Source organism: Telmatherina bonti (genome assembly GCF_933228915.1).
Source record: "Telmatherina bonti genome assembly, chromosome: 21".
Lineage (NCBI taxonomy): Eukaryota > Metazoa > Chordata > Actinopteri > Atheriniformes > Telmatherinidae > Telmatherina > Telmatherina bonti.
The window spans coordinates 24211393-24237369 of record NC_136630.1 but is presented as its reverse complement, the minus strand read 5'-3'; the positions used below and the strand labels follow the sequence as shown (position 1 = coordinate 24237369).

The 25977-nt window shown below is 40.1% G+C and overlaps 1 protein-coding gene across 1 annotated transcript; it reads right to left on the bottom strand.

Annotated features, from left to right (window-relative positions):
- On the bottom strand, positions 1 to 25411 carry LOC306771459 (zinc transporter ZIP11-like; the record flags this gene model as incomplete). The annotated part of the gene is made up of 6 exons (XM_079260625.1): positions 1 to 87; positions 179 to 337; positions 1177 to 1275; positions 4966 to 5035; positions 24965 to 25132; positions 25366 to 25411. The coding sequence occupies 6 exons, from the start codon at positions 25409 to 25411 to the stop codon at positions 9 to 11; spliced, it is 621 nt and encodes a 206-aa protein (XP_079116751.1). The 3' UTR covers positions 1 to 8.
- Between the last annotated feature and the right edge of the window lie 566 nt (positions 25412 to 25977).

Below are 25977 nucleotides of genomic sequence, written 5' to 3'. Positions count from 1 at the left end.
TGGCAACATCAGCCTAGTCCCACATCTAGTGACATCATCACGACGAAGCCCAGGATGGACGTCCAGGATGCCAGCCTCCCGTTTCCACTGGTGACAACAAGTTAGAGCAAATAAAACAGATCAGTGGGAATCTGTCAACAGGCTCAGTGTCGCTGAACCTCCATGCTGTTTGTATCACCTGACTTGAGCCTCTGGTATGATGTCATCAACCACCACGTAGACCATCGCGCCAGCAGCGAAGGCCAATGCGTACGGCAGCAGAGGTTCTGCCAGAACCACGGCGACGGCGCCCAACAAGCCAGAAATGGGTTCGACCATACCGCTGAGCTGGCCGTACCTGGGATTGAGGAAAGTAGCGCTGATGGTCTTTTTTTTCATATAGAACTTCAATACTAGTTTTACAACTTCTTTGTATCTGAAACTGTTACAAGAACAGATACAAATCAAATCTACAAGTACTGATTGAATCTGCAAGTCCTACGCAAGAACCAACCAGATGTCTAATCCATGACCAATTACAGAGGGAAGAGGACCAAGATTCTTTGCATCCACATGTAGACTGCAGTTAATTGGAACAGTACCGCCATGACTGTGTGAGCACAGTTAGCGTGGCGTCATTGCACCGTAAAATAAATTTGATTTAGAGATACTTAGACGTACTATGAGCCAATTCCTCTTAAGTGTTCCTAGATATTTTATCCATAAAGCAACTTACCTTTAGGGAACTATGGCGATTGCGCTGGCCTCGGTCAGCTCTCTCTGTGATTGATTCGGGATTAGAGAAATCTGATTGGCTTTTTAGTAGGAGTGTAAAATGTGAGACAAATCCTTTGTACTTATAAAATTCATTTATACTTTACAAATGGGCCTTTCCAGGGTATACCCTGCCTCTTGCCCAATGGTCGTTGGGATAGCCTCCAGATTCCAGCAACGACGAATGGATGGATGGATCTGGACTTCACAGACATCCAGAGTAAATCTGTACTTGTGGATTTTATTTCTACCAGTACTTGTTACACACACACATATATCTACATATAAGTTTGAGAATTCGCTCCATACACTGTAGTAGAGAAGATTCTGGTGTAAACATGGAGCATGTGTTAGCAGAGAGAGCAGTTTAGCTAACTCCAACACCAAGGCAGTGTTTGGACAGAGACTGGGAGGTTGTCCTACCAGAAGGCCTTCCACGTTGAGACGCCCGAACCTCGCAGCGGCAGACTCACTGCAAGCCCTTCTGGGAAATTCTGGATGCCGATACCAATGGCCAGATTTCTGATGAAACACAAACAGTTAACGGTCACAGTGTTTCTGTTTACGGCAAAAATCTGTTTTCTTCTCTCAGATTGGAGAAGACAGGATCTGAAGCTTGAATTCAAAGCAGCAACGATTTCATCTTGTTGTAGGCATTTATCATGTCTTTTTTTTAATTTTTTTTTTTTTTTTTATAAAAAGAAGATCAGATCAGTTTTCTTTTCTCTGCAAGGGCCAGCTGTGGGTGCATAATAACTGCATTACACACATTACACCACATGTGTGTGTTGCTGGGAGCTTGAAAAGTTGGCAAATGTTCTTTTCTTGGTTCTTTCAGACGTTTTATCTCACCTTTATGTCTCAGAGACGTTTTTGGTTGTTTTTGTTTTAGTTTGTAGCGAAAAGAATTCGTGGAAAACTAGGCAAAGTTTTTCAAGAATAATTTACATCTGTCTGTGGTCCATTTCCACACCAGCACAATGCACCACAAAGGCGCACACGAGCAAATGGATAAACAAGCTAAAAGAAAAATGAATAAATCACCATTCATAGAATAAAAATAAAATAAAAACAGAGACTTCTAAATCATGCTTTTTAGCGGTTGGAAAATCAAATTTAAAAAATCAAATAGCGGGATTTCTTGCTTCACAATTTTAAAATAGATTTTTTTGTTAAAAAATTGAATTTTTTCAAATAAATAAAAATAATCCATACATTTTTTGTTATTTTTATTGTTTTTATTAATCATTTTACCTGTCTTCTGGGGCATTATAGTGGTCTGGCTACTGTCTTGTTTTTTTTCCTGATTTAAATCAAGAAAAATGACTAGTAAATAAAGTTGTTATTTTTTTACATTTTTTATTTGTTTTTAGTCTACAAAAATCAGAAAAGCAGCTCAGGATTTCAAAAACAAAAGGAAACTGAAATATCAAACTAGTAAAAGGGGAACATAAAATCTTCCCATTTCAGTCCGTTTATTCCAGATCAGGTCACATTTAACATGATCATTCTTAAACAGGAAAGTAAACTTTTCCATTTTGAATAACTCCAGAGTTACTCCACGCAGATCATTGATTGTAAGTGGTGATGAATTTAACCACACCCTAGTAAAGCACTGTCATCATCATATCCACAGGATTAAAGAGAGAGCCAGTTTGTCTGCATTTGATGCAAATCAACGTCAAGAGCGTGCAACCAGCTGACACCTTTATCAGTCACGTGCTTCTATACTAGTTCTTCTGTACCTTGGAAGTATTTTGTGGCCTCAAATAGGCAAATAAATAAAAAAAAAACTTAATTTTCGGTTCATCTCAACTTGTGACTGGAGTATTTACTGCATTATGAATCCATGCATGTTTTCTTTTGTGGCTTTCTATGTTGACCGAAGTTGCCTTCCAAATATTGATCCATCAGGCACATCTGGGGCCACGGAGTCAAGTTTATTCTGTTCTATTCTAGTGAATTACACGTGAACCCACACATACAGACTCCAGGCCGCTGTTCAAATCCCCCCAGTTGAGGCTCGAACCAGTGACCTTCTTGCTGTGCGGCCACATTGCTCTCGTCTCTATGCTGACCAGCAACAGCTAACGTTTTAATATTACTTATGCCTTTCCAGCCCATGTCAGGACTTAACAGAACAATTGGCTACTCTCCAGTTCAGTGTTTTAAAATGAGGTAGTTTTGCTTTAGCAGCAATCAAACTGGGTTGATGATTTCAGAATATTTTGTGAGAATCGTGTTTCAGACTTACATGCAAATATTCTGCCTATAAGCTAAAATGATGTGTTTTGCATCTAATCTCTGCCATTGACCATTTAGATTTACAAAGCGTCAACTCAACCAGAAAAGACTTCCTTCACTGACCTGCAGGACAAATTCGATAAGATGTCAAAAGTCTTTAATTATTGATTTATTTTATGCTTTTCAAAAGTCACATTGACTCTAAAGAGGCTCAGACTGGTGGAGTTATACTGAAGATTGATCTCTGAAGAGATTATTCATCATGATACTGTGACACATGTGAACCTGGTTAAACAGCTTTCATGCATCTGCAGTACTAGACTACAACCACTAGGTGTCAGCAAATGACAATATAGCACATTAAAAAACTTAGACTGTTGCTAATGGAAATGACCAAGAAATGAATAAACAAACAAATAAATTCTGAAGTATTTTTCATCCATAAACCACTAATAAAGGAGCACATAGAAGTTTCCCTCTTCAAGGTAAATTTTAATTTAAAAAACACAAAATTTCACATTTCCAGTTCATTCTTTAAACAAATCCATGGTGACCTGATTGTCTCAGTTTTCATTGATACCATCATCAAAATTTAAATGATGTTGTCATTAAATTGAAATCTTTGTATTTGCTGCTTGTTTGCAAATATGTACAAATGTAAACAATTAGAATAATATGTTAAACTCTTATTATTTAAGATACTTAAATGAACAAAATAAACATAGCTGTCTCCAGTCAACAATACAAGGACTGACCTCTCCAAGGTGGGTCCATCAAACCCCGAGGGCCTTGCATTTGTTTTATTGTGTTATTTTGTTGAGTGTCCATTGCTTTCTTTTTTGGTTTGCAAGTAAAATAAATATATTTTTATATAAATTCCCCTGTGGTCCTCAAGCTGCAACGAGTTTGAAGCAGCGAGCACACTCTTTGAATAGCTACAATCGGTCTTCAGTGCTGCTTTAGATTTGCTGACCACAACTACAGACTTACAAAGGTGAAATTACAGGAGTCACAGGTGTAGTCTATGTTCTACACAGAAGACTGGAAGAACCCTTCCTGGCTTTAGCTGGGTGGGCTGTACAGCTACTTTAAGTAAGAAGTTAGCTGTAGGCTAGCACTTACTCGCGGCCAACAGCGAGTGGGTATAAATATGAGCAGGGCGAGGTCATCATGTGAAACAAGTCTTTTTTAAAAGCATGTTATTATGTTTTTTATGGCAAAAAAATGCCTGATTTTAAAGAATAAACCCAGCTTGAGCGATTTGTTTTTTGTTTTTATTGTTTGGTTTTTGTAAAATTGTTAACAGCAGTTTAAACGCTCACTTTACCTTATGCATCTGTTATTGACCACACACACTGGTAAGAAATGTAGCTCAGGAGTCTCCAGTTCTGGCCCTTATATGTTTATCTCATCATTGTGCAAAATCTGACATGAAGTTGAGGAGATAACAAATTTGAATCAGATATCACAGCAGGGAAACATCTAAAAAAAAATCCTCAATATTGATCGTTGAAGACAAGAATTGAACATTGATCTATTCAGACAGCATTATCAGCTGGTTGTTTATGAGATCAAAGGTCTATGAAAGATTTCCATCATTACCGACAGTACTGGGATGCAACCGCTAGATGTCAACAGCACTCAAGCTGGCATGTTAAACCTCAGGCAGGAAACCTGGCCATATTCTCACTGTGAACTTTTAAACTTGAAACAATACATAACATCTGTAAACCTCAACCAAAAAATAACATATTTATATCCAAACTAAATATATAAATGTTAATTTTTATGTCTAGAAAGTAACATTTTAATGTTGTTTCCTGCTGGATGAAAAGTCATGTAAATAAAAAGTCAAGTAGATGCATCACTCTTGTCTCCAAATACACAGTATCAGATTTTTCCATGTTACATCGATAAATTAATATCAAAATGACTTATAAAAAAGAGGGATATTGTCATCTGTCTTACCTAGCGCTCTCAAATGTTGCAGAAGGTGTCTTTCCTATGGCTCCAAACCCAACTCCAACAGCCAGGCCCTCTGCAGAGACAAGCAGCATTGCAGAAATATGACTCCCCAACAGTTTACGTCCCTTTGTTGTCTCTGTCACCCGGGGAGAAGAAGCACTTTAAGGAAGACAGAGAAAATGTTGGAAAACTCCTGAACAAATCAATACAAAAAGTACAAAAAGCAACACGTTGGGAAAATACTGATGCTGATCTACTCACAGTGAGGGTCTGTGGGGTTTTTCAGTGTGCAGCATTCATCCTTTTATTTTATTTACAGTTTACTGTCAAGTTTTATTGGATGAAACCTGCTGTTTGTGCACAAGCAGCCCTGTGCAACATGTACACATCAGGATGATTCATGTTCTCTGCACAACTGATGTACTTCTGGAACTTGTTCTTCACAGTAAGCTGCTGAGAAACGTCTGCTTACAGATTCTGCGGTAATTTTACACTTTGGAAAGCTTCTGCTTCTACAACGGCAACTGCTTAAAGGATTAAAAGAGTAAATCTGCATTATGAGGGATTTCTACAGTTGTGAGCTCACCCCCCCCCATGTGTGCCCTGCACACCCTCTCCCCCTTCAATGTGCCGTTTGTCTCATTTGTTATGCCTGTCACGTATACTTTAAGTACTCTTCATTCAAAGTGAAAGTGAAAAGGTCACAGGGAGCGATGTACCTGCGAGGGCATTCGTGTGTTTGTGAGGTTTGAATGTGTGAGTGTGTTTGCGTGTGTGTGAAGGCAGAGCTACAGGTTGTTATGCATTTCACGCTGTCATGGCAGCTCTCCACGGTGATTACTGCCTGTCAGGCTTAAGGACAGGTGTGGGCTGGTCAACTGCTGAGAGGGGCTGATGTAACATTGGAGAGTTACGACTGTGATGCAAAGGAGAGATATCCAGGTAGAGCCTTTAGATGGCAGGAATACATCTTCTAAGCCTTTTCCAGCCTGTCTTCCCCATTAATCTTATGACAACTTACATGTTCAGACATGCATAAGAGTTGTTTGGTTCCAGTTTTATTTATCCCACTGGTCCAATTTGTCTGTTATTTAGAAGTAAATGTACCGTTTTTTTTATTTGAGTGGGCTACAATAATGTCCGTTTAGCTCATCAGTAATGGCATAGTGACCATTAAATGACCATTATTCGCTGATCTCTTATAGTGTTGCTTTAACTCTGTGAAACGGACCGTTAAATCCAAAGGCGCAAGACTAAAACAAATCCTGCAATAACTCAAATAACCCCACGAGAAAAAAGAAATTAATAAATAAATAAAAGAAGAAACTATTTGATGGAAATTATTTGATTCAGTACTTCACTTAATCCAGACACATATGTTCTCCTCAGCGGTCAGAGTGTGACGCTCTGCAACATGCTAATGTGCTGCTATGCAGCAGGCTTGATTTAATGGCACAATGGAGGAAAAACACGTCAGTGTCTAATAAAACTGAATTGGTTAAATCATAGCTGCACTACATTCATGCTACAGCAGCCAATTTACACACCCGGTCCTGCTACAAGATCAAATACAAGCTAACGCTTCACTAGCATGCTAGCAGAGAACATGTTAGCCGAGGCTGCAGCTGGCAAGTTCGGCTACTTTTTTATTTTTGTGGGATATTTAGTCATTTACTTATTTTTCTTAACAAAAAGCAACCTATTTTTTTTTTTTTTTTTAAATTGTTTTAAACAAATGATTTATAAATCACAATTGAATATTTCCAAAACCACCAAGATAGTGGGAGGTCTTTTTTTTTTTTTTTTTTTTTATTCTTTTGCTAATCTCTTCACATCAGCATGTGAAGTAAAGATGTCAAAGCACTATTCTCAGTTTATCTAATAAATGTACAGCTAAAATAACATTACAGACAAAGGCTGATTTTATCAGACAAGTTGACAGCTGGTTCACATGTGATCTTTACCGTTTTATTTCAGTCTAACTGATTGACAACCGATAACAGAAAAAGTAACTAAGAGGCTTAATGACAAGAAATAAAAGCAGGAGAGAAGCAAACAGATGCTGGTGACTGACAGCTGTCTGACATTTGGTAGAAAGCAAATATCTAGTATTCTGTTTTACTATCATAAGTATAAAAATAGTTCATAAATGTTAATTAACAAAGATATTAATGGTTATGTCCTAATTGTGGCTGATTTTACAAATGCAGTAAAAATTCATGAAAAAATCTAAAATGAATTTGCTTTCTTTAAATACTGTGTTAATTTGGCACTAAAATATACCTCCTGGTTTCACTCTTTTGACATGCAGTTCAATATTTAATAAGTACAAAAACAATGACCGGTTTCATGTAGATAGATTTTACTCTTGACTAGTTCTCATTGCTCCTTCATTAGAAGAAAGTCAGTCGCTCTGATCTGATTAGTCAATTAATTCATGGAAAACTCCACGGTACGCTCGATTACCTTAATAATAGTGTGCTACAATGCTGAAAGAGGAGGAAATGGGAAGAAGTAATCAAACTGTGCAATGAAATCAACAAATAAACAATCTCTTGCACAATTTCTCCAAACTTTCCACAAAACTTTGTTTTTGTTTTTTCCCAGCAACAGAAAAAAAGAAAGAAAGAAAGGAAGAAAAAAAGAAAGAAAGAAAAAATTCTGCAAATCTACCACAAGTGGAGTCACATCCAGTGATACTGGACATAACTCCACTCCTCATTATGCAGATAAACATGCTGCTGCAAATGGGACAAGATTTACTCGTTTTGTTCAAGCAGATGTACGTAAAAATAGTAAATGTGAACTGTTTTGGAAGCATCCACAGCCAACTCCCTTATATACTGCAGGATACAGAGAAGTCAGCAACCCTTTGCCTTGGCTCAAACTACGCTGCTTCATGCCATGCAAGATGAGTTCCTGTGAAGTGCTCTCATGAATTTCAAAGAAGGTAGCTCCGTCGCAATGTTCGACAAAGAAATGTTCCCACTGCTGTCCAGAAGATGCACACAAGGCCTTGAATCACATCCACCTGCTCAGCCTGTAGTAAGTCTGTGAGCACAAGCACATCAGCCTGAAGGTCCCGGGACAATATGGACCTACGATTAAGGGAAATGAATAAAATGGTATTTTCTTCCTGCCTTTCATGAATGATGAGATTACAGTGTAAAACATTCTCTTTTGCACTTGTTTTTAATTACTAGTATTGAGGAAAACAAAACAAAACAAGCTAAACAAAAAATTAAATAAGTAAAACCAGAGCCAACATCAGGGAAATGGATTTTTTCATTGGTTGTTTCCACAGTTTAGTCTGGAATCATATGACGAGGAAAACAAACAAAGGAAAGAAGGGGAATGATGTGAGGAAAAGGGCCTGAGGCATGATAATACCTCATGCATGATGTGCACGCTCAATCAAGAGAATTACTGAGTCGCCAGTGTGACAATTTAACTTGTTCATCTCTGTTTGTTGCCAAATAAACAGAATAAATAACATTTGCTCACTAATACAAAACTGCAGACTGAAGCTTACATCGTCCTCAGCTATAAAGCAGACAACATGGCATCAGATAGGTCTTCTGGTGCCATGTTCTGCTCGCAATCCCCGTTTTCTGATGCTTAGTGAGCATTAAAATGTTTCCAGAAAGCAAATAGTTAACGCAGCTTGCTGCATTGTTCCGACAGAACACCGAGGTGACACAGTGACTCATCCTGGTTTTTAATTAATATATCTATTGCTGTCATCCCAATGGAATCTCATAATATGCAATGCGAGTTCCTGTTGGAGCTTAAAAAAAAGAAAGAAGCATCATAACAACTGCTTAAAGGGGAAAAATAAATAAATGCAGCAGATTTTTGGCAACTGTGTCTGCCTTTTGGAGCTGTTGACCAGAACTCCCAGTGACAGTATCTTTACGTTCATGGTAGAGTTGACCATCAGCTCCAGTTCAACCTTCAACCTGGACTTCCATTTCACCACTTATGCAGCTGCACAGGAGGGGAACTGAATTATTAAATTAAATGTGCCTGATGCAATACTCAGTAGCAATATGACTACTTATGCTTATATGTTTATAGATTTAACACGTAAAAAGTTCTGGTGGATTTTCTGAGAGGAAAATAAAAGAGAAAATATAACATTTGCTTCAGATAGAAAAGCACAGTCATTTAAAGCATGGCTGCTTAATTCAGCCCCATGACAGCCGCAATCCTATTCAATGTGTCCCTGCTCCAACACACCTGACACATATTCAGTGGCTCCAACAGCCTGTGATGGTCTGTGGAAAGACTCAATCATTTTGAACAGTTTTGAAACGGATTCTAACTCCTGTCCCCTTTCCAAACTGGATAAATGTTCATTTTTTTCTAGTTCGTTAAGGACTAAAAAGCACCTACAAATCTGAAGCATGTAGGTAATAACTTCTCAAGCTTGCCATGAAGAAAATGGGTCTTAAAGAGGCACAAAACTAAAAGTTTGGTTTTAAACACTGCCTGTAGACTGCAACAAAGTGGGTCATGAACATAGACTGTATATAAAAGATGGACCTAGCCTCTGTGATGTCACCCGTAGGTTCCCTGAAGAGCTGAATTGAAGCTCATTGGGTGGTTCTCACCATTGCCATCTTGGCAGCATCACATGTGCCGTCTCTTGCAGCTTCTGCCCATTTTCTTCCCTGGAAAATGGGCAAAAAGGTAGAGCTAAGAAGGGAAATGTGAGCATGGGGGTGGATGGTTGACATTTAGCTGACTTGCCTGTAGCTAGGAGCTGTCCAAGCTAACCTGGAGCTAACCAACTAACAGAGGTAGGCGGGCTCAAGCTAAATCACGCTATGAACCAGCAAAAAACCGTGGTTGTTCTATATTCCTCCTTCTTGAAACAGGACTTTTGGTGCCTGTCAATCAAAAGGAGAGACCCCTAATGCTGAATTTCTAGATGAAATTGCTCCTAAATGTATGAGTCATAAAGAATTCACTCCTCCAACTGTTGTGATGACTTCGTAAACAAAGATAGTTTTTTTTCTACCAGGTTGTAAACATGTTTATTTCTGTAGTGAAGTTGGTCTTTTTGAACTTCCTCTTGTTGGGCCTTTAAAATAGTCTGCAGACCAAGCATAACTTATTAAGTAAGAAGATACTGAGGATTGGCAGACAATGATGCGCACAAGCAGTGGTGGATGGGACATATCTTATCTGGTACTTTTCCATCACATCCTGCTGTCTTCAGCAGATGCTTTCATCCAAGTTACTTCCAAGCGAGGCGCATAGCGGAGTACGGGGTGGGATTGAACAAGCTTTGCAGCAGGGTTGGGAGTGCTCATGTAGAGAGTTGTGTTCACTCACAGGTGATGGCTTCCTGATCAATCAACACTTGGCTCAGCTTGCTTGAAACCACAGCTGGGGTCATACTCAAAAAAGTATATGAGTTCCAGGGTACAAGGTAATGGAAAACCAGTATAAGTGAGATGTACTGTACAAGTTTAACAGTTAAACGAAAAGCCCTATTAGAATGACTGAAATGTCTCAACTTTTCATACAACCCATCCATTGCATGCAAGCACTGGAGCTATGCATGTATGTAAACATCAATATAACATCATGAATCTTTCAGACTATCTGTACAGTAAGTACAGCCAGCATCAAGCTGCCTCAAACTAAGACCAAACATAACGATAACCACAATGAGGGCAGGGAAGAGAGGCAGAGGAGGGATAAGAGAAAGCACAAAAAGGAAGAAACAAAGATTGAGATCCTGAGTTCGCCAAAGCTGCAGATCTGTTATTACCTTGCGTAACAATGCACACCAGTTCCAACCCACCTTCCTCCAGCCAGCTGCAGGCAGACAATCTGTTGCAGGATTTTAGGAATAAACACCCATAGGTAAAGAGCCAGACACCCATGCCATTCATCTCAGTCCTGGAACTGTCTAACCTGCAATGGGGTCTGTAGAAACCACTGAATGTGTACTGAACAACTTTCTACCGAGTTGTGAGAGTTTGGCATCCAGTTGTATTGAACTGATGACTTGTCTAATGTTTTCCAGCTTTTCTGCTGGAAAACATTTTTTTCAACAGTTTTTTCTTAATAAAGCCCAGACTTAGCAGGACCCTTAACACCACAACACCAGTCAGGCTTTACTCCCCAGGATGATAAGAACCACAAGGGTCCTTTACAACATCTTTTAAAACAATCTTTCCAATTGTCTTCTTAGTTTCTTCCCTAAAAGCTTGAACTTCACTGCATTGCCACATGAAATGAAATAATGTCCCTTTTTTCTGCCGTGCACTTTGTACAACAGACTGGAATATTACTATCATTTTTCTTGAATTTGGCTGGTGTGATATATGTTCGCATTGTCCATTTATATTGCAGCAGCCTTAGCCTGGAGTGAATAGTCTAAGTGTGACCTTTAACGCATATTGAGCGCCAGTCCTCTCAGGAAATCTATTTCAAAATCTTCACTCCACACAGTCCCTTTATCATCAGAACCTCCTGGTGAGTTAGACGTTGGTAAATTGTACAGATCTGAAGCTGTCCCTCTACTTAAGCTGTCCTTGGTCATAATCTTTTCCAGACTGGTTTCCATGGGTTTGGTTTGTGAGTCCATTCTGACTTGTCCTAATGAAGTTTGTTGTACATATTTAAAAAATCTTTTCTCTGTATATCATATTCACATACATGTTCTTCAAATGACATTGTCTCACTAGAGAAATGTAAATAATGTAAATACAAGTCTTGGACACTTTTTAAACCCTTTGATGCCCAAGTTTTAAATCCAGCTTCTGCTCTCCGTGGGACAAAATAACGCTTTCCCCACACAGTGCTGTTTCCAGATGCCATATCTGGCTATTTAATACATATTTTCACTTCAAACCACATTTTGAGCACTAAATGACTCGTTGTCAGGTTTTTTGTTTTTTTTTAAAATTTTATTTATTCCTTATTTATTCATTTACTTTCCTTTATAATTATGATGGTTTGACCAGGTGATGCTGCTTTTACTAATATTCTATCCTGTTGCTTCTATTTGCTTTTACTTTTAATCTTATTGTTGAGTTTTTGCAGTGTTTTTCCTCATGGGGGTCCTTCCTGCAGGAGGGCTTTGCCTGCTTGGTCTGCAGGGTTTTTGTTGCGGTGATCGCCCTTTGGGTGGCTGTGGGGGTTCTACGGGTTCGGCCCTGACCGAAGGTTCTGTACTTGGACCAGTACTCTTAGCGCTATATATGCTCCCTTTAGGCAAAATTATTAGACAGCATGGAATAAACTTTCATTGTTATGCAGATGATACTCAAATATACTTATCCTTTAAACCAGACGAAACAAATCAGCCCAATAGGCTACAAAATTGTCTCATAGACATAAAGACTTGGATGTCTAGAAATTTTCTCCTCTTAAACTCAGATAAGACTGAAGAAATTCTCGTTGGATCTGAAAAACTCAGAGCTAAATTTTCCAGTTTTGTAATGAACCTGGATGGCATTACTTTAGCTTCCAGTGCTACAGTGAGAAACCTTGGAGTAATATTTGACCCTGACCTGTCCTTTAGCCCACATATTAAGCAGGTTACTAAAACAGCCTTCTTTCATTTACCTAATATAGCCAAAATTAGGGACATTCTGTCTCAGAGTGATGCAGAAAAACTGGTTCACGCTTTTGTTACTTCGAGACTAGATTACTGTAACTCTCTATTACTGGGCTGTCCTAAATATGCCCTGAAAAGCCTTCAGCTGATCCAGAATTCTGCAGCCAGAGTCCTGACCAGAACCAGCATGAGAGATCATATTTCTCCAGTTTTAGTCTCTCTTCATTGGCTGCCTGTTGAATCTAGAATAGAATTTTAAATCCTTACATATAAAGCCCTCCACAACCAGGCACCACTATATATCAAAGACTTCATTGTTCCTTATATACCAACCAGAGTACTTCGTTCGCAGACTGCAGGCTTACTTGTGGTTCCTAGAGTCTCAAAGAGCCGAGCAGGAGGCAGAGCCTTTGGTTATCAGGCCCCTCTCTTATGGAATAAGCTCCCAGTTAGTGTTAGGGAAGCAGACACCCTCCCCACCTTTAAGACTAGGCTGAAGACTTATCTTTTTGATAAGTCCTATAGCTAGGGATGGTTAGCATCCCTTAGTTATGCTGCTATAGGTTTAGACTGCTGATTGACATTTCCTGATACACTGAGCTTCTTCTTTTTCTCTTTATCTCTCTCTTTTACCCCTCCCCCTCCCCCAGGAAGGTTTCCTTCCCGTTAAAAGGGAGTTTTTTTCCTTCCCACTGTCGCCGTGTGCTTGCTCAGGATGGGAGATTGAGTTGGACCCAACTCAATCTGTTGGTTTCCTTATATAGGCTATTATGAATTGGCCTTCATTATGTTTTCCCCTCTGTCTGTAAAGCGTCTTGAGACGGCATTGTCGTGATTTGACGCTATATAAATAAAGTTGAATTGAATTGAATCGAAGTGGGTTTCTGCTGGCAGGGCCCCCCGTGGCTGGCTCCTGGTATGAACAGCTAGTGCTTCCACACAACAGTGTCAAGCCAGACTTTTGTTTTTTCATTAGCTTTTTTGGGGGTGGGGGGTGAGTGCAGGTGGATTGTAGGGTTGGTCAGTGCATGTTATGTGTGTGCATCTGTTTGTGTGTGTGTGTGTGTGTGTGTGTGTGTGTGTGTGTGCATGGATGCATTTGAGAGATGGTGAGACAATGGTCGCTTTTGTTTTTTTTTTTTTTTACAAATTGTTTGGTTTTTAACTTGGATGTGTGAAGACTTGTTTTTTTTTATGTTCCACAACAGTTTTTATGTTAAAAAAAAAAAAAAAAAAGAAAAGAAAAAACAACAAATTCAGGTTACCTTTTGCATGAAAAATACTTTTAAAATAAAACTTTATTTAATTTGATTTGACTAAAAATGTCCAGAAGGGGCCCCATCATGTGCTTTGATATGCCGTATGAAACAGCTGTAATGTTTTTACTGTTGGACGTTTGCAGCGCAGCAGCTGGAACATCCGCTCACGTTCAGGCTGATGGTTCAACCTCTGAGCTTCGACTTTTTCAGGTGATTAGATCCGGTTTCAGGATTCCCAGACTGATGACAAAGTTTTCACATTGTATTAATCTGTTCTTCATCATTTTTACTGAATCTAAACCACTTCTATGATGCTGAAAGGCACTTTTTCCCAATTACTTCAATGGTTGGGGAAGATCCCATCACTTCAGTTTTACTCCTCCTTTGCCTCTCTCTTTGGTGAGACTCATCCTCTCCTTTGTTTCTGATCAGTTTCCTTCCTCAACCGGCTGGCAGGTTTTTGTATTTATTAATAGTTATTTCTTTCCTTCTGTTTCTTAGCAACCATCTTAAACTTGCATTACCAGCAGCTCGTGGACTGGACTGTGCTGAAAGACACACAGCTGGCTGTGTGGATCTGGGTTCTTTAACTCTGGTCCTGCAGGTGTAGCTGCTCTCCTGCTTTCATTCACCTGGTCTATATTAAAGTCTCATCCAACGCCGTAATGCAGAACCTGAGAAAAAGGTGTTGAGAAGATCCTCTTCATTGAAATCAGGCATGTTGATGCAGGAAAGGACAACCTGCAGGACAGCGTCCTTTATAGACCAGAGGTGAAAAAAGAAAAGGTTGGACTGAGTGAAAAAGCAGGGCTAGAAGTAATCTGGCATCGTGTCAGAGTTTATGCAGCGGAAAAGAAAAGAAGAAAAAAAGACAGAATTTACCAGGTTGACGTGCTAATGGAGGACTGTCGTCATGTTGAGTTCATCTAATGGCATGAAGGAACACTTCATCAACAGCTAATCAGATGTTTAGGGCTTTGGAAAATGTTCTGTTTGGTTGAGAGATTCAGTAGCAGGCTAAACCGAGATCGCACATATAACAGAGCAGAGAAGCTCATGACTAGCAGGAAACGCTGTTGGTGGGGCGGAGGGTACATTTATGAAGACTGAAACACCAACTGATGAACTAAACGAGGAGGTGTGGGAGTCTTCAAAATTCCTATGTTTTTGTTTCCTTGATGCCACATAATTTCTGTCTGCAGGTGTGCTCATTTGTGTGTGTGTGTGTGTGTGTGTGTGTGTGTGTGTGCGTGCAAACATGCAACATAGGGCCAGGTCGTTATTTAATCAAGACAACTAAAATCCCATTTTTTAGCTTTTAAACAGGCGCTGAGGGAAGATGAAGGAATGTTCAGAGACAAAGCTGAAGTTAGCTTCTGATTTGTCAGAACCATAAAGGATGATTTCACTTCATATTCGGGGACATTCATCACATTAGAGCAGGTTCTGCTGAAAAACTCCAAGAACCAAGGATGCAAACATCAGGCTGACTTGTCCAGAGGTTGTAGATTCATTAGCAAACTGTTTCTGAATATTTATTCTATTCTTTAAAACTGATTTTATTATTTTACAATTTTTTTCTGTTTGTATGTTTATTTGTTGGCTTGTAGACACAACAGACCAGGTCCTGTTTCAGATGATCTCATACAGATTGGGTACATTAGCCACCTGCAGACATTTCTTGGAGTTAATGTTGGCAGAGAAGTTGCTATGAAACATGTTGGCCTTTGATTTAATCGGTAAAATAATTTGTATTGATGTGTTAGAAAACTTTGTGATGGACTGCTGACATGTACTGGGTGTACCTGCCTCTCACCCAGTGCTTGCTGGGATAGGCTCCAGCTTCCCCACTACCCTTAACTGGACTAAGCAGTGAAGAAAATAGATGGATGAATGTTAAAGAACTTGGGCAGAGAAAACTTCCAGGTTCCAGACAGAAAAGCCGGAGCTGGTAAAAACAAGGTTTAATGAAGAAGCCACTTGAAGAGTTTTTCTTTTGCAGAACCAATATCAGTCTGAATGAGCTCCGGAGACGAGAAGGAAACTCTTAATGTGGCTGGGCTGGGAGTTTTTCAGCTCCTTGGTGGCAGAAATAATAGATGTTTGATCCTTTTATGATTCCCTGGACAAAAGTCGGGCTAGTTTTGGACAGTGTGTTTCTGTGTCTGTGGATGTGTGTGTTGCAGCAGGTCCTGTTCAATTCCATCTTAATGTTCTATGCTCTTTTAAGCCACTGACGATGCTGCCGCTGACAGACCATTGTCACAGCAGTCACTCATTTCTATTCCACCTTCCTTTAATCTCCTCTCCTCACTCACAGACACACTGCTTTTACCACTCATAGTTATGCCAAACATAGGTGCTCCTCCACTCGCTCTGCTATCTGTTCCCACAGCACAGCTCTGAGGTTTCACACTCATTTTATCATCTGCATGCAGTGCTGTTCTGTTTGATCGGGTTTCTGATGAGATATTTCCATCACATCAGCATCACACGATGATTTTCCTTCATTAGATATAAGGAGTTGTTGATGAAATGAAACGGACTTAATATAAACAAATATCTTGCAGATAAATGGTGTTATATATAGCTCTTACTCAACAAACAAAAAACAACAAATGCAATTCCATGATAGAAAATAAATACCTTAAAAGACGTTGAAACGGGCACATTTTACCATTTAAGATCTTTTTTAATGTTTAAATTTGGAAGAGGGGCTGAAAAGGTCATTGGCACAAATCAAAAACAGCTAAATGAGCATCTGACAGTGGTTTAGCAACATTATCTAGGGATGAAAAAGTGTTTCAGAGGAGAAGAGGAGGCCCCATTTTGGTCTGATGGCTGTTCTGCTGTGAAGCCACGCTGTTGGGATGGATGGCGGTTTAACACTGTCTTGCTGAAATCTGCAAAGCTTTCCCTGAAAGAAACTTCCGGATGGGAGCAGAAGTTGCTTTTAAACCTGTTAGCAATCACTGTGTCTATCTAGATGGGCAGGTTGCCAGTTCTAGAGCAACCTTTCCAGATGTGGGGGCTCCAAGAAGATTTCAGGGCTCTTTATTTATTGTTGAAAAAAAAAAAAAAAAAGGAATAATTCATCAGATAAATATGGGATGTGACTCTGAGTGGGACTGGCAGTGTGTCCCTGCTTCTCGCCTGATGATTGCTGGGACAAGTTCCAGCTTCCCCGCAACCCGTAACTGGACTAAGCGGAATCAGAAGTGAATAAATTTGGATTTTTCATCAGGGCCGGTTAAAATGGATGTGTCGATGCAAACACACCAATCTATGTCGTCTTCGGGGTCGTGGCTCCAAATGTTTGAGAACCACCATTTTATCAGCAATACAAGGGTTTTAACAGAGGGCTGATAGCAAGCAGGACGGTCCTTTTGCAACTCAATCTGTAGGACACCGTGTCCAATATGTCCAAAAAGAACTTTACATGCCAGTATCATAGCAAGCAGGATGGTGGTCTGGCTCCTGTGTTGTGCTGAACAGGTTTGCTTTGTCAAGAAGAGATTTATGATATACAGCTTCTCTTGAAAGATTTGTTTTATTCTTTATTTTTAAATTTCTCTATGGCTAAATGTACATAATAATGCTGGAAAAGAGGGTTAGAGGATAGAGGAGGAGAAAGTAAACAGGAAAGAAAAGAGAAAATGAATAGAAGAGAGAGAGAGGGAGAGAGGACAGACCGGTAAAAATCCTCAGTGTGAGACGTTCAAACAGAAAAGCAGCTGCTACACCTGTCAGGAAACAGAACACCACCTGCAGCATATCCAAGAGAAGATAACTGAGAACTATCAGGGGAACTTAAAAAACATATAAGCCGAGGGAGAAAGGAAAGAAGTTTACATTTCAAGTCATCTGACCACAGAACAGTTCTGCACTTTGGAAGTTCTTCGCTCAGAGACGCCTGCAGCATTTCTGGATCATATCTGGTTTCTTTTGTGCATGACTGAGTTGTTTTTACCTTTGTGGACAAGACTAAGTACTTTTATGCTGTCTAAAAGTTTTCCTGAGCCTTTGCAGCCACTTTCATGACACCAATGTGCTTTTTTTTAAACTCAGCACCACCTGGGGACCCAAAACATCGCAGACATCCAATATCGATTCGTTTACACTTCATGAAAAGATGAATTCGGACTGAACTCTTGTACATGTATCATAAATATATATATTGTTACATGAGCCCATCTGGTGACATGATATTCCTTGTTGCCTCATGTTGTTCAGTCCAGCTGTTGTGGTTGCAAACACAGTTTCGTCCATTATGCTAACTGGCATCCCCCTTAATGGTTAGATGGATATAAAAGGACGACCATCAATCCCGAGCTGTGTCTCTAGCAGCGCCACTAAGTGTTCAGAGTCTCTTTGAAGATCAGATTGTGTTTTATGCAGCTACCTTTTGTGTTGTCCAAGGGGAGGCTAATGTCTGCGGGGTGATGGCTTCCATTCTCTTGGGCGGGGGGGAGAAAGGTGTCAAAAAATTAAGTGCACTTATCATGGTGCAGTAAAAGCCTCTCACTAAATGGACGACTTTTTTCAGTACCAAACACGGGGTACAAATTACTGTTTAACATCAGTGCCGGAGCAGAACCTGGGTTTTTATGTAAAATAGATCTCTTTCATCAGCTTGAGACGCTGTATGAGGTCATTAGAGAGAGAAAGGCCCTCGGTGCTTGTGGCTGATGTTAAATTACATGATTACAAGCTCTTCAAAGGAGCCAGATAGGTGTCTGCTATTGCAGATTGGGATGCAAAACTGCACATAACACCAGCAATGGGATGCATGATATAAAAAGAACACATCTGCTTTAAGAGAAGGTAAATATTGACATTTGTTTTGCATACACATTTTTTAAATTATTACCAAAGAAAATATTCTAATCAACATAGATAACGCAATTTGTTCCTATTCTTGAGAGCAGGAGTTAAATAAGTAAACTGCACTGACTTTGATAAAACATTTGGATTCAATGTAGAGAGAAGAAACTGATCAGATGTACTCTGATCAAATTTATACACTTATAAACTTATATATATATATATATTAATATATATATATATATATATATATATATATACACACACACACACACATATATATATATATATATATAATCACAACTATCACCATCATCATCATCATCATCTTCCTTGCAACAACCACTACCATTATCATCATCATTATTAACATAATTATCATAACAACCAACACCATCACCACGACCATAATTATAACAACCACATCATCACCTTCATCATCATCATCATACTAAAAACAGCCACCACCTCTGTAACCAGAAAGCAACTTTTCATCTTTTACTTTTCTTTTCTAATGTGTTCGTTACAGTTATGTCAACAACCAATAAAAGAAATATGAGCCAGACGTTCCATATGTAGAGTAACATGTGCAGCCATCCATGGTTGTGTGCATATAAATGCACACACAACCTATTTATATTCATCTTGCAGTTTGCTGGGTTTGGTAAAGCAGAAGCCCATATTGTGAGTCACATAATGTGTCATGCAAACACATTCAGCCTGCATTCGCATGTGAAATCTGTGCAAATAAAATTATTCACTTGTGGTAAGCAGTAAACAAATTTAATCTTTAATGAACCGGCCCTTCGGTGCCTGATAACGGCCACCACAACGTGTTCTCCTCCCATCATATACACTACACGTGCCTCTTTTCTGCAATCAATGATGCAAACAATAATTTTATGCTAGAATTAGAATATTGCTGTTACTGATAGAACAAATGGAAATCCATGCAGAAATCCATTGGAACAGGTGAGACCGCGTCCTCTCATTAATTAGGCGCGCTCCGCTTTGATTTGAACAAATCCCTAATTGCCTGTGTTTGCTCATGGTGCATTTTCTAATTCCAATTTGATCAAACCATCAGAAGAAATAATGCAGAAATTCCCTTTGACAGCAGGAAAAAGTCAAATGAACTTTTAATAAATTCTTATCTGACTTTAGGAGCCGTTACATCAAAGCACATGTGGACTGGGAACGTTTACAGCTATGTTACTCTACTCATTGCTTCATTTTATAAAAGAATATACTGTTCAACGAACTGTGAGATGGAATAAAAGTGATGCTGCCAAACTGAGTAGATGTGATGTGATGAGCTGCTTCATCTATCAGTGTGTTTGCCTTTTCACATACGCTACACATCCTCCTTTTGCCAGAAGATGTGGGATCCTCCAATACGAATCCTCGTTATGTTTCCTCTGCGTGTCTACCTGCCAGCTGTACAAACTTCCAACCCAGTTCAGACCAGGTCAGTGTTACGGAGCACACACACAATTTGTCGCGGTGACAGAAAACGGTTGAAATCTGACTGGAGAAGAAGAGCAGAATCTTTCAGCAAACATGGCAGCTAATATATATGAACTAGTTAGGTTATATGTATTGTGTAAAGATGTTTATCGATGCTTGCACCTATTTATTTACTGTATATATAAGGATTAAACAATAAGGAAGGGTGTGTTACATTTCAATGCACAACGTGGAGTCTAGAACACCACAAACTGCAGCAACCATGTAGTCCACTGGTGTTTAATCCGCTTATACCAGTGGACTACACTGTAAACATTTTATAACAAATGTTTATTTCTGCCCTGTGATGGATTGGCGACCTGTCCAGTACTCGCCCAGTGATTGCTGGGATAGACTCCAGCTTCCCTGCGACCCTGAATTAAGTCTAAGTGGTTAAAAAAATAGATAGATGGGTGTTTATTTCTTTTTTTTATTACATAACTTTCTAAATATGCTGAAGTGTAGGAACTTTTTTATGTTGGCCCCGATGTAGTTTTTATGCTAAACAAGCCTAGTGAAGCTACAGCGCATGTCATAATCAAGAGTGCATTTTATATGGATGGAAAAGATTGATCTTAAACCTATAAAGCCAAATGGATCATATTTGGTACATGTGGTTTCTGAGACATTTTACATCACTTTATGGTGGACACTTGCAAAGAAACCTATCATACACAAGTTTTTTTTCCCCACATTTAGTTAAAGGGCCAAGTAAAGACCTTAGACCAAAAAAAGTTTTTCTTCAGCCAGGCAACACTGACACCTTAGTACTTCTTTCTTGTCCAGTTTTACTGAGTGAAAGACAGACTGGATGTGGCTTTAACACTTTCTGCTTCAGCACATGTAACTTTACCGATTTCTGACATATAGTTTTTAATACATTTCTATAAACACTCACATTTTTTTTTGTACGTGTAAAGGCTCCAATTCAAAACCCTGCAAGAGTATCTTAGATCTCATGTCAATGATTTGAAAGGCCAGTATATAGTTTACAAGATAAATGACAAAGATCTGAGTGCATGGATCAAATGATTGTGTGCAGAACTAATGAAAACAGGACCATGTTCATCGACTGGGAGCCTGGACTGACAGATCCATTTCTTTTTCCACTGACAGAGCTGAGCTCTGCAGCTCAGTTGTAATAATAACTGCCAGCAGATATCTAAACTTCTCACAACTAAAAGCTTGTTGCAAACATATTCAGTGCAACAACCACCCTGTATCTGTACACAGATTACAGTAAGATGTAGGATGTATGACACCGATAACAATACTCAACTCTCTTCTCAGCATTTAAGTTGACTCACTCCACCAGTCACAAATGAGGAACTCATAATGAAATAGTAGAGAAGACTAGTATCTGGATGACTGAAGCATCCAGACATACCGCTGCTTCAGGATTTAATCTGGCAGGTCTCTGCTCAGTGATGTGAAAAACGCATGACTGGCACATTGACAGGACGAAAAAAGGAGACGTTTAACACCTTTGATTCTGAAATTGGCAAATGTAATGGAAAGTAAAGGGTGTGACAGCCTTTTCTGACAGAGCATTTTCAAACCGCAGCGTGTCCTTTTGGTGCAAGAATGAATCATTTCCCTGATAGAAAAGGTTTTTCTTTTTTATTTTGCCCCTTTTTCATTATGCTTGTGCTTATTTAAAATGACCGATTACTGACATAAATATTTCTGTAATTAGAGAGGAATTAATTGTACATTTTGTCACGGTGTGGGCTTTTTGTGTGTTCAGGTTAGCATGCAGCAAATGAGCTCAGCTCTTTGCAACGTGTATTGAAAACAGAGCCAAACACCACAATGAAAGACAAAATGGCTTCAGGAACACCTCACAACTCTTGACAATGATGCAGCAGCAGGAGTGGGATCATAAATATGAGGCTACAGAAAAGGGAAATGGGTTTAGAAGAAGGCAGATATTCTACACATGACTAACTATGTTGCCAGTTTCACACAAAAACACTAAGTGGGCTTTAAAAGCCCACATTAGCAAAAAAAGTACATTCTGTGTGAGCAGGTGTTCATGGCCGTGTTGGTGGCCGTGCAGTTAATTGCTTCTCTGTTGCCTTTTTTCTAAATTCATGAATTATATAGTGATCATTTCTCATGTTCAGTATGGAGGGGAAAAAAAAACATCAAATGCTGAACAGGAGCCGAGCTGTCGCTGTGCTGTCATTGTTGACGTATGACTGACAGGTGATCGGTCTAATTAGCTTGTTAGAAGAATAATGACTTGTTAGCTTCACTGTTTTATTAAAGCAGAGTTGCGTCCGGGTGACGGTGGTCCATTTGTGGACATACTTGTTTCTCTAACTATTCCAGCAGCTTATTTAAACTGAGGAAGAAGAAAGGTATTCATATTCTGTGAAGATGACAAACCCACCCTTCGTACAAAATAACCTGGGCTGAATAAACACAGGGATGCGCAAACACAGCTGAAAACACAGTCGGGACACTGTGTTAAATGTAAATAATAAACAGGCCGCCATGCTGGATTCTAGCTGGTGCTTGATTTTTTTCCCTTTGATGATCTTCCAAGTGCTTTCTTTTTAGTGAAAGGTCTGGACTGCAGGCGTGCCGGTTCAGCTGCCGGACTCTTCTCCTGTGAAGCCATGCTGCTGTGATGAATGCTGTGTTGGATTTAGCATGGTCTTGTCTGGAATATGAAAGGCTGGACACCCCTGATCTGAAGAATCTAGTGCCTTCACAGGTGTGTAAGCTGCCCACACCAAATGCACTGATACAGCTGGAGGGTCCCTCTCTCTTAGACTGTAGGACACACCGTGTTCATGGTTTCCATTGCATTTTTCCCCAATTTGAACTTTATAGAGATGTGTTGCTGCCTGTCATGATCTGATGTTTCATGTTCCTTTTTTTTTAAAGTTCTTGTTTCCTGTTTTATTTTGTAGTTTTGCTTGTTTAGTTCCCTTGTGTCCTGTATCCTGTTTTGTGTTCTGTTCATTGGAATCACCTGGACTCAGTTAGGCCATTCCACCAGTGTCTTGTTCTGTGTCTGTCTGAATTCATAGCCCTTGCTTTCAATTCTAGTTGCTCATCCATTGTCTTTGCTCTCTGTGATAGTTTGCAATCAGTTTTGTTGTTGGAAAAAATGGAAACATCTTGATTCTGCATCCCTGCTTCCCGACTCTGCATTTGCGTCCACACCTCCACCACACACCGTGACAGAATGGACAAGCCAGCCAAGGACCCAGCTGAGTTTATTACACTTTTTGAGTACTGTCGATGGGAGACAGCCACGACCTTCTTGACCTGGGAGAAGCCAGACCCGTGCCTTCCAGCAGTTCCCCTTCATGTGCCAGGAGATGGGGATTGTCCAAGCGTTACAAGCTAAATCCCTCAGAGAGCATGACATCTAGCAAACTGGTGGGAATGTCGCTTGGGGTGGATCATGGTTCCTGAGCTGGTGGAGAGGGAGGTCCAGTCACAAGTCCTGGGAACCAGACTGGCCATCAAGCCACCAGCACCACAGTCCACGCCAGCACCCTGGTCCTGTCTGCCACTGCAGGCACTCAGACCATCGGCATCCCAGCCCTGGTCCATGCCGGGATCTGAGGGGGTCCCAGAAAGTGATGCTCCTCCTCTGATTCCTGTTCCCGAAGAGGTCGCTCCTCCTCCATCCCCAGCTGCTTCTGTGTCCGAGGAGGTCATTTCCCCTGCCCCCTCAGTTCCTGCTATCTTTCAGAACCACTAGGCTGCTCTCCACAGCCAGACCTACTGTCTCTTCTGCCTCCCTGCTGACTCCCTGAGATGGGCCTGCAGAATCTGCGGCCTCCTGGCTTTTTTTCAGAGCCAAGCCTGCCCCCATCGTCCCGGGCTCCCAACTCTGCATTTGGGTCCATACCTTCACCACAAATCATGAGATCTGCTATCAAATGCAGAATAATGAGGTTATAATTTCTGTGTAATGGTAAACTGTTTCCGTTTTATAATCTGATATGTTGCTTTTTTTGGTTTGTGAAATTTGCAAATCATAGAATTTTTTAAAATTTAGATTCTACATGCCAACCTGACATTTTTAGAGTTGGGGTTTTAGAGGAGCAGCTTAATGCTGGTCCTTAGTTAGGGTTAAGTGACTGAACTAAAAATCAGCTGCTATGAAAAAAGTTGTAAGATCATGAGTGAAAAGGGAGCTGTGATACTGCATCTGTATCCGTGTGCTCGTTTCATCAAAGCATTTCACAAAAATGTCATGAAGACAGAGAGAAGACTATGTCAACTTGTGACTAAGGGGCATATACCCTGTGAAACCATGTCCATTACATTTCCATTATAAAATGTGCTTGAACCAGACTGTTACAAGGTTTCCCCATGATAACTAGAGGCCAGATGATTCTTCGGAGGGCCACATACCTTCAGAGACTTTAACGTGTAGTTATACCGGCCAATGAGCCATAACTTGCTCACCACTGCTTAGTAGAAGGCGTGATACTCGCCAAGACAACTAATGACCACCAAGAAAGAAGAAGAAAAAATCCAGCTCGTTTATTGACCAAAATCAGCTCCATCGCCGAAGGTAAACAATGGTGCCATGCCCAGTTTCAGCAGTTTTGGAGTTTCTGTTTTACCTTCATGCAAACCCTGCAGTTTTCAAGCAAACCAGAGTTCTCTTAATTGGTCTACACCAGTGTGCAAAAGGAGCATCTACACTACTTCAAACTAACCGTGCCGCCCTTTGAGGCTGAACTTTGATTTTTAAAAGCGGTTTAAATGGTGCCAGTGTGAACGCACCCTGAGACAAAGCATGGGACATATTCTGGGACTTTATGTTACCTTGTAAACTTTCAATGTGACACATTCTCACCTGGGATGTTATGGATGGTGATGGCTAGGATGAGGAGAAGAATTCGTCGCCAGCTGCTCGTTGTCTGCCCGATGTCTTCCAGGTGTTTACTTCCTGTTTCCTGTCCATCTAAGTGGCCTGGATGTGGTCCTCTCCTCCTCTGGTAAATATCTCCATTCTCAGCTTTATCTGTATGGAAAAAAAAACTTTCAGGTGAGTATTTATGCAACTGTTCCAAGTGTGATACCACTTTCCTCAAGTCAAAAGCTCTGCCCTGAGTGAATATTCCCCAAAAAATGGAAGCTAAACCCTAAAGGGCTTTCTTGGCCTTAAATTAAAGCCTTCAGTTTACTCCCACAAGGACTGCTTATCAGATGGAGAAGTAATACTCAAAAACCTGCCCAATGCAAACTGCCACCAACAATGTTTATCAGACCCCAAAAAATCTAATGAGCAAGCCAATGTCATGGAGTAATTGGACAGCTGGGAGAGAAACAAACAGTTTAATTTTCTCTCTGAGACTCTTTTCTTTTAACCTTTCCTTCACAAACAAAAACTCTTTGAATGTGTCTCAGCAGAGCCTGTTGAACACACATAAAAATGTAAAAGGGGGGGGCACTAGTGAGCGAGCAATGGAGTAGGGTGTGTGTTCGGTGAGCTCCGCATAAATTGAATTTAGGTCTTTTTATTTGGCGTTTTCATTAAGAGTGAAACACTACGGACTTATCTAAGACACCATTGCATCATATGGGACGGCTTTCTCTTCGGAAAATGGCGACTAACCTGCGCAAGTACAAATACATAGGCAAGGCCTCATCAAGAGAGACGAACCCTGACACGGCTAGCAATGCAGCTAATGCTAGCGCACCGTCTGGGTCAGAAGAACCAAGCGATACGGCTAGCATGTTGTCCGAGCAAAGTGAACAAACCAACCTGGCGGATTTGAAAGTGGAACTGTTGTCATCTATTAAAACTGAAATGACTGAACTTTTCCAGAGGGAAGTGACAAAAGTGCTTATGAGTGAGATCGAGGG